The sequence below is a fragment of the Solea solea genome, chromosome 3 (genome assembly GCF_958295425.1).
Source record: "Solea solea chromosome 3, fSolSol10.1, whole genome shotgun sequence".
Taxonomy (NCBI): domain Eukaryota; kingdom Metazoa; phylum Chordata; class Actinopteri; order Pleuronectiformes; family Soleidae; genus Solea; species Solea solea.
The window spans coordinates 21677129-21686732 of NC_081136.1; the positions used below are offsets into that span (position 1 = coordinate 21677129).

Genomic DNA, 9604 nt, shown 5'->3' on the forward strand with positions numbered 1-9604 from the left:
TGGTGTAAATAACACAACTATAATTAATGCAATTTATTGTGTCACATGTATATCAATAATAGTAAAGCACAGGCTACTCCGATGTTGTGAAGTAGCCTATGAAGAATTCTGCTTAGGGCCCCATAAAGGCTTGGGCCGGCCCTGGTGGGTACGATTAAGTACCACAGTGAGATACTAACTCGCCCTCGCAACAAAATGGGATTAAGGAACATCTTTTCCATTGTCTCCATTTTATTTTAATAATGACAGAGTACACAGTAAACAAAGAATCCCACCAAGAGCAAAGTCTCGTAAGAAACAAACAAATGACCTATTTATGGCTGAAGTGATGCTGTGCGCATGCGCCCTGAGTGACCGACAACAACAACATCAGGGGAGAAGAAGATGGCGGAGGATGGGGAAGAAGAGCTGGTGGCCACTGACGATGACTCAGAGAAACAGGGACGGTTAAACCGCGCGGTAAGACGAGCTGACTAACCGTCTGTGTTGTCCTCCACAGCAGTGACACGGTCATGTATGAACATTTTAACAGTATTTCTAGCTCTGTGTGACTTCTGAGCTCTCACAGAATAACCACCGCACACTATGTGCCGTATATGTCACGCTAATTTGATTATTTAATCAACTGAACGTGTCAGTTTGCGTGTTTTTAACAGCAGCAATACAACATTTCATACTTATTCTTAACAAGAGTAAAGACAGACAGTACAAAGAATTTTTTGGAGATATTTGTAGAACAAGAGTTGAAAGCTATGGTTAACATTTTGGAGCATCAGGAAATGCTTTGTGTTTTTCAGTATTTAAGTTATGTGACGTTGAATACAGACAATTGTTGGGGCGTATCAGTGTTTTAATGCATGTGTGAGTTAATACCACGCTAACATGAGTGTGTACTCAGATTGTGGATCAGGGCTGCACCCTCCTGCGCAGGATGGAGATCTGTGTCGCTGAGGCTGAGAAGAGGAATGGCAAAAATGCAGTCAACATGCAAGAGATGTTCACCGTGTACCTGATAGAAACAAGGTGAGATCAGCAGGCCCTTTGTCAGCTTTACGGGAGAGAGGTTTTTTGTACACACTATCACACAGAAACAGGTGTATTGGCGTTTTATTTTTTTAAAAAGAGTGGGAAAATCTTTAAACGCTGCTACCTTAGGAAAGCGATGATGTCGTCAGTCCCACCTCTGTCTTGGTCACATTTACTGTCATTCATTTGGACAGCCTAAACAATGTATTATCCCTTCCTTGAACCATAATGAGCTAATGCCTAATCCTAACCTTAACCTTAACCTAACCACAATTCAACTCTTACCTCTAAACTTAACCAGTTCCTCAGAAATTAGGTTCTGCCTCATTAGGACCAGGTTTTGGTCTTTATAGCCATGTTTTTGGTGAAAACACAATTTAATAGTCCGGATAAGGTCAGTGGGGGAGTATTGCACAATATTGGGATTATGCTGAAAATATGATTGTGAAGTCCCACTGCACGTCCAGGTTTATTTTGAACAATAGCCGGCACATCACAGCTTTACTGTTGCCTATAGTGAAGCCTATATCACATTAAACAAAGTTTAAATGTAAAATCACCTAATTCCTTTGGAATCAACTAAATATGTGTGTTTAATATGATCTTTTAAAGTGCAGTCGGTAAGAATTAGTGGTATCTCATGGTGAGACTGTAGTTCAGGGGTGTCAAACTCATTTTTGTTCAGGGACCACATACAGCACAATTTGATCTCAAGTGGGCCGGACCAGTAAAAATAGTAAAATAATAGCATAATAACCTATGAACAACAAGAACTCCTTGCTCTTTTTCTCCTTTGTTTTACATTTGTTTTACAAAATATTGTATTTGACATTACGCTTAGATTGTAATCGTAGTGTGAAATGTTAACAAATTCATCCTGTGGGCCGGATTGGACCCTCTGGCGGGCCGGTTCTGGCCCCCGGGCCGTATGTTTGACACCCCTGCTGTAGTTTGTAACAAAGTGAGGACTCCTATACTCACTCCTCCCTTTACCAAGCTCATCAGGGAACTACAGTGGCCTTTACATACCACACAGGATGTTGTTCTTCTTTTGCTTCTGCTTCAAGACACGAAGCATATGCTCTGTTTAGTGCGATGCCCAAGTCATTGTCATGACACACAGAAATAACAGCAATGGCCTGTGTTTGCTCAAGCAACTTCATTTATATTATTTGTGTATTTGTGCCGTGCATGTTTCGGGATTTTAAAGTCTTTTTTAACTGCTCTACAACATTGGCATTATTCTTGTTTTCCTGTTCTTACAATTTAGTAGTAATTTTAAGAAGATAAAATACACCTTTTTATTTGACATTTTGTCTTTGTAGTAATTCTTACAAAGTTAAGTACACATTTTAATGTTATCTTTCATTTTCTTAGTTATTTTTATTAGACAAATACATGTTTTTAATGTTATCTTTCATTTTAACAGTTCATTTTGATAAATAAATAACACGTTTTTAACGTGATCTTTGGTTTAAGTAGTATAAACAAGTGGTTATGTGCACCTAAAAACAAAAGACACACAGTCACTCAGCCAATCTCATAAGGCGCCACTTCCTTTCGACCTTGCTTTCAAAATAAGAGCTACAGACTTACAGAATAAATAATGCTTGGCAATAAAAATAGCTAAGAGTCGTTATTCTTATAAGATAGAATACATATTTTTATATCTTTCATTCTATTAAGAAGTAGTCACAGTTTGCACATATGCAGAACAAACCAGTTTCAAGTACAAATCAGGCTTCTTCTATCGTAAATTCTAACAAGGCTCTGTCGCCCTCTGTTGCTCATATTGCGGAAGCACACGCAGACAGAGCCACCGAAAACAATACTTCCCTCCCACTCCGTGAGTAACAATGTAGACATGAGGGGTTTGATAGGGGGTTGATAAACGTGAATGTTTCACTATGGTGTACTGAAACTGTGACACTGCTGCATTGCTCATCAAACAGAATATCATCAATATCACTACATTGTTTTGTGTCTTACCCGTTAAAGGCCAATGGATGCAGTGGCTGAAGGTCGGAACCTCAGCCCCGACTCTTTGTGGAGGCGCTACAGTGAATTTGAGCTGCTGCGGAGTTACCTGGTAGTTACCTATCCGTACATCGTGGTTCCCCCTCTGCCTGAGAAGAGAGTGAGTTCACACGGCATTGACGGTCAAATAGTTCAGGGTTTTTTTTAAGCGTAGCTGTATGAGGACTGCATACAGCTAGTACTGACTGCCCTGTGCTGAAGGACACACTCTAAGCAAGAACAAGACACAATGAAAAACACATTTTTGACACAAATATTAAATTAAATTAAATCTACACCTGAATAAGATATAAGATAAGGGCATGTTAATTGCTTCACTTTGTTGTTCGAGAGCCATTTATGACTGGAAACAAAGGTTTGTGTCACTTTGCTGAATCTCCCACACCAAAGTCCACAGAGAAAATTGACGATGAGTCGTCTTTATGTCAAGAGGGCGCTATAAATACGATGAGCTAAGGTGGCTTACCTTCACACCTACATTTAAGTCTATTTACACATATTCCTTTTTCTAAATGGCAGTGTAGTCCAGTTGATAAACTGCACGTCTGACACACACAAAGCTGGAATTCTTTGTCCTCTTGTGTTCAGGCAGAGTTTGTGTGGCACAAGCTCTCAGCAGACAACATGGATCCGGACTTCGTAGAGCGCCGCAGGGTCGGGCTGGAGAACTTCCTACTTCGCGTGGCTTGTCATCCAGTCCTCTCCAACGACAAGATCCTCTACCACTTCCTCACCGAGGTACCTGCACTGCAGCAGCTCGAGTGGGGTCATGTGATTATGTATAGATTGAAAGCAGCTGATCGGAGATTGACCTAATGTGTGTGTGTGTGTGGCAGGAACATGGCTGGAAAGAAGTGGTGTATGAGACGGGATTTCAGGCAAAGGTACTGCACATGACATTACTGAAGTTTGAGTCATACACATGTGTTTACAAAGTTCTCCACCTCCTCCTGCTCTCATTCTTATTGCAGGCAGAGTCCAGACTGAAAGCTCTCAGTGCCACCTTTCGGGTCAGGAACACAGATAAGTAAGTCAGTGTTTCCTAAACACACAATAAAGGCGAATGCATAGTTTCGGCATTCTGCATTTCACTATGGTCTGCTATGGTGCTTCCGGTGGAGATCCTCGCATGTGGAAAATCAGACCAACTCAGACCCTCCTTTCACTATGAAAGGAATCTCAGGCATTTACGAGTGACGTTTTGAACTAGTAGTTTAGTTTACCAGGTACCAGCCTAAGGCACAAATACTTCTCCTTGCTGAAAACATGGCTGCCAGCGGGGATGGGTTTAGCCTTTCTTTAAAAGGATAACATATATAATTGAATCTATTCTTCTTTATTCTTCTTTCAGTGTCCATAAAGACAGTCAGCATGGGATTTACTGATCTACTGCTGCCTCTTTTAATAACTTCTTCTCACTCTGGTGAATCCGAACAAATAATTTCAAACACTGAATTCACAAGATAACACATAAACTTACTGATGGAGGCAGCAGTGGATCAACAACCCCTGTGTGCTGCTGTGCTTTAGTGCAGGGAGTGATCAGCTGACACAGAGACACAAACCTCTGTTTCAGGTCGTCTAATGTCAATCAAGAAGGGGCAAACATATTATTAACATATTATGAATTTAGGATTTTCTCCTGTCCGTACTCCCCACACATTCACCTAACAGGAATACGTGTCTCTTGTCTCAAGCAGACGCTTCATGGACATGAAACACTACAGTGACGAGCTGCAGTCTCACACATCCCAGCTGCTCCGAGCGAGAGCGGTAAGTCTCACTTCCCGTCTGTTTTGCTTGTCTTTGTTTCGTTCAGTTTTATAGCGGCAGAGGATACACAATATACGACAATGTTTTGTGTGTCTCTTTTAGAGAGTTGCTGACCGACTCTATGGTGTGTACAAGGTCCATGGGAACTATGGGAGAGTCTTCAGGTCTGCATAACATAACATAATGTTTATGTGCATGAATCAAAATAGAACTAATGATGGGTTTTTATTATTTTCAAATCAAGTCAAAGTCAGTTTTATTAATAATGCATGTCCAGAGCCTCTTATGGTGATTTTCCCGGCTCTATTCGACTCAATTCTACTTGGTGTCAGGCATGTCATTTTCCTTTATTTCGCAGCTGTTCTTTTCAGTGCATTTAATCATTCAAATCAGTTAATTAAAAAGATTTGCAACTGCTATCCCTAATGGAAAAGCAAAAAAAAACAGTCAAGGCGAATAGTGCTGGATTTGTATAATGGATAAAAGTGTGTTGGTACCATTGTTTGGACACACTTTCTTGGAAGTATCAGTTTCATTTCCTGTATGTGTGTGTGTTCACTGCAGTGAGTGGAGCGCCATAGAGAGAGAGATGGGTGATGGACTGCAAAGCGCCGGTCATCACATGGACGCGTGAGTCTTCTATTCTGTTTCTTTTCCTTTGACAAATTCAATTTCCCTCGGTCTGATTTGAATTTGTAATTGTAATGGTTGGCATTAGGGCTTAGCAATGGCATTAAAAAATGTAAATCAGTAGATACCGTGATGAATATCAAATAGTTGAAAATCTAAACTCCTCATGGACAGAGAAACATTTTGCACATCTAAGGTCAAACTATATACTTGTATACTTTAAATTTGCCTTCTACATAAAAACTATTAGATATCTCATGCATAAAATTAATTTTTGATTCATTTATTAAGAATATTTCTCTTTGAAATGGAGGTTCTCTGTTGTATAGAGACAGTAGAGCACAGGTGACATATCCTCTCTTCACTCACAGAAACACAATGACACCAGTGTAACCTGTTTATCTGTCCAAAATATTATTAGGTTTTACAGAAATGACAATGAACATTGTTTAGGTCACAATGGAAACACTGCTTTATTGTATTACTTTCTATTCATGATGTATTAGTTATAAACAGGTAAGATAAATACATCCATTCCATTCTAGTGTTTGGTGGATTATTTTGACTGTTCAAGGAAAAGTTGTTTTTAACGTCAAAACATCATAAGGTTTTGGCAGAATAAGATGGTCTAGAGGGTCATTTCCAATATTATTGGCACAGAGACCTCTACCACATAGACATGCAGTGACATGAACTAACTAACTAAAGTGTTTGTTGTACACACATGCAGATTTGCTGCCTCTATAGACGACATCTTAGAAGAAGAAGAACATTATGCAGATCAATTAAAAGAATATCTCTTCTACGCTGAAGCTCTGAGGTAAGATCATTCCTCCACACTCCCAAACTTTAAGGAATAGTTCTCAGGTGCAGTTCGGTCTACCACGGTATCGTTAAAATATGTTAAATATGTTGAATGAACTCTGATCCACTAAAATCCATGATGAAACTTTGTAGTGAGGCACAGCAGTCTTCAGCCAGGCCTCTCCACTATTTGGAATGTCATCATATTCTTATGGCCAAAATTGGGTCATTGAACATTTGTGATGAGGGCACATAAGAAGCCTGGATTTTAAATGCTTCCATTGGTTTTTGTGTCACAGAGGTTGAATTATTAATTATTAATATCATTGTTGCTTAATACTAAAGCTCCAACCAACACATCACAAAGCTCACAATTTAGATCACTTTTTTGAGAAGCGGGTTGGATAGTTTTGTTAGATTTGTTTGTTAAATTTTGATTATTGTTAAATTTATTTCAAAAAAATACTCTTGTGCTCTGTTTTTGGAAATAGATCCACCAATGTTTTACTGAGAAAAAGTGCCAAAATATATATTTTACCTATCTATCATGTCACACACACATACCATTTTCAAGTAAATGTTCTGTTTCCATTTATTTTATTTACTTTTATTGTGAATTATTTGCAGGACCAACAGATGCTTGGCTTCACCCTGCTGAGTCCTGGTATTTACTGTAGTTAAGTGCATAAGTATTTGGGTGTATAAAATTATATTTTACTGACAGTGACCATTTTGGTGTATCGTGCAGCACTGTTACGTAAGCAAATACAAGTATTGGATCAGCACTCAGCATACGCTCAACAGTGAAAAGATCAGATAGGGATCAGAAGCCAAAAAAGCTCATCGGCACAACCCTACATATAATATTTTGTTGTTCATGTTACTCTGGCAGGGCGGTGTGCAGGAAACACGAGCTCACCCAGTTTGAGCTGGAGATGGCTTCACAGGACCTCATTTCCAAGAAGCAGCAGCGCGAGGAGCTGGCTACAGGGGTAAACCACACGCCTTCTGAGAGCCTTCACAAAACCTAGTCTGAAATTAGTAGTACAGTAGGTCACTGTTCTTTTAACGTGACCTCCAAGACACTAATATACGAGTGTACTCACAGATAGTTTGTTAAGTATCCGCTTCTCTGGTCTGTCAAAGGAGAGAGTTTGTTTCTGTTAGTTTTCCCGTCTGTTTTCATCCCCAACATCCTGTCAAGTTTCCTCCTTGTTTGCTCATAATCAGATCGTACGGACGTTCTCCTTTAAAGGAATGACCAACAAGCTGTTTGGACAAGAGGCGCCTGAGCAGAGGGAGGCCAGACTGAAGCTGCTGGAGGAGATGATAGCTGAGGGAGAGGAAACGGTCAAAGAGAAGACAGTCGAGTGCGAGTGAGTGCTGGACGCTGAATTAGAATTACTTCCATTACTGTATTGTATTACAGTGTGTGTGTGTGTGTGTGTGTGTGAATATTGACTGTGTTTGTCTGATGCGTGTATGTGCAGTGAGCACGTCGAAAGAGCCTGGGTGGATATGCAGCGCTTTGAGGAGCAGAAAGACAAAGACCTGCGGGAGGCGCTCATCAACTACGCCGTCATGCAGATCAGCATGTGCAAGAAGGTACATGTGGAGAACACGCTCAGCAGCTGGACCTTTTACTCTAAGGCCTTGTTTAGACTGCAGCCCAAATCAGATTTTTAAACATACCCAGATTGGATCTAGTTTGATTTTTTTGGCAGTCTGGACAGCTAAAAGACACCTGAGATCCAATTTTCCTAAAGCTGATTCAAACCACGTATGGAGGTGGTTTCAAATGCAATTCTGCTCAGATGTTTACAGCTCTGTTTCAGTCTGAATGTCTCTCTCACACACAACAGCTATTAACTGATGCTACCGACAGTCTGCCTCCATCTCTATCTATATTCTGAGGTCACGTAAAATCACGCGAGTGTCTTTTGAAAATCCTTTAGTGTGTTAATTTCCTCTTTTTTCCTGCAGGGAACACAAGTGTGGAGTAATGCCAAAGACTGTTTCCTGAAGATGTAAAGGAGGAAACATTGACAAGTGATGATGAGGACGATGACAGTTAAAATTTAAAAACAACCTCACCGATGTAAGAATGAATGTGTGTGTATATGCAGATGATGTGCAGTTATGAATCCCAGAGCACAAAGGTTTTATAGTCCGCAATTTATTTCTAAAACACCTTTTTTTTTTATCCTTTAAATATCCTAAAACCCATAAATACATACAGTTGCTTGGACAAACAAAACAACATAAACAACTTGCAACACTGTAATAAAGGCAAGCAATCCTTGTGACCGTAATGCGAAATGTAAATGCTATGCTACGTTTTCCTGACTGCATGTACACTAGATTTTTTTCTTTTTTTCCTCCAGATAATATTATTTATTTTTTCCTATCAGAAGAGTCATTTCAACAAGTCCAATGAAACACTGAAACATGACGTTAAGCTTTAACCAGAGTCCCTGTTCTTTGACCTTCACTGACCAGAACATTTTTGATGTGATGTGGTCATGGTTTTATTTTTTAACTACGTTGGTTTTTAATTCAATTTAATTTATTGACTGAAACATGAATCCTGTGCGGTCCATGTTTCACATGTTACTTAAAAAGTTTGAAATGATGTAACTTATTTCCTGCAATAAGCTCTGTGACTGTACTTACAAACTTTCGTATTCACAAATGAAATGCTCAGATTGGATGCAGCTTTAACTCGTTCTATTTGTATTTAAATAAAATGTGTCACATCACTGACTGTATTTTGTTTTTCTTGTTCATCCTTATTAGTAATAAATGTTTATTATTGTTATATTTCTAACCCTGCTTCTTCTCAAACTGGTGATTTCTGGTTTATATTTTAATGTTTTATATAGTTATGCATTCGTGTATATTATTATAGTTTGTATATATTCATGTATGCATTTTTTCCTATACTAGGCTTGTATATATTGTGGGTTTATTCAAGTACACATTTTTGTATAGTTTTCTGTATATATTAAGCCTTTTGTACATGTATAATAATGCATATAGTATATAAATATATTTTTTTTCATTCTGGTTGATTATTATGTAGGTTACACATTCATATCCAATCACATGTATGTTTTTGGTTTTAATTCAGGTATACATTTTGTATTTGACCATTTTTACATATATAGTATGTTGCCTTTCTTGTTTTGCATAATTCTTGGCAATAAATCTTACACCATTGTGTGTGAGTGACCAACACAACCACGTTGGCTGACTTGCGACAAATGCTGGTTGACGACTGGAAAGCCGTCCCACAGCAGTGTGTGACCAGACAGGTCACCAGCATGAGGAGGAA

General features: G+C 39.1%; 1 protein-coding gene across 1 annotated transcript; it reads left to right on the plus strand.

The window, feature by feature from the left end:
* Window positions 1-339: 339 nt before the first annotated feature.
* On the plus strand, window positions 340-9029 carry LOC131457350 (sorting nexin-4-like). Its single transcript, XM_058626348.1, is given in 14 exon segments — window positions 340-459; window positions 899-1023; window positions 3025-3163; window positions 3652-3801; window positions 3900-3947; window positions 4035-4090; window positions 4764-4836; window positions 4939-5000; window positions 5401-5466; window positions 6197-6286; window positions 7163-7262; window positions 7501-7646; window positions 7761-7875; window positions 8254-9029. Coding segments are annotated over 14 exon segments (1338 nt in total). The 3' UTR covers window positions 8302-9029.
* The last annotated feature ends 575 nt before the right edge of the window (window positions 9030-9604 follow it).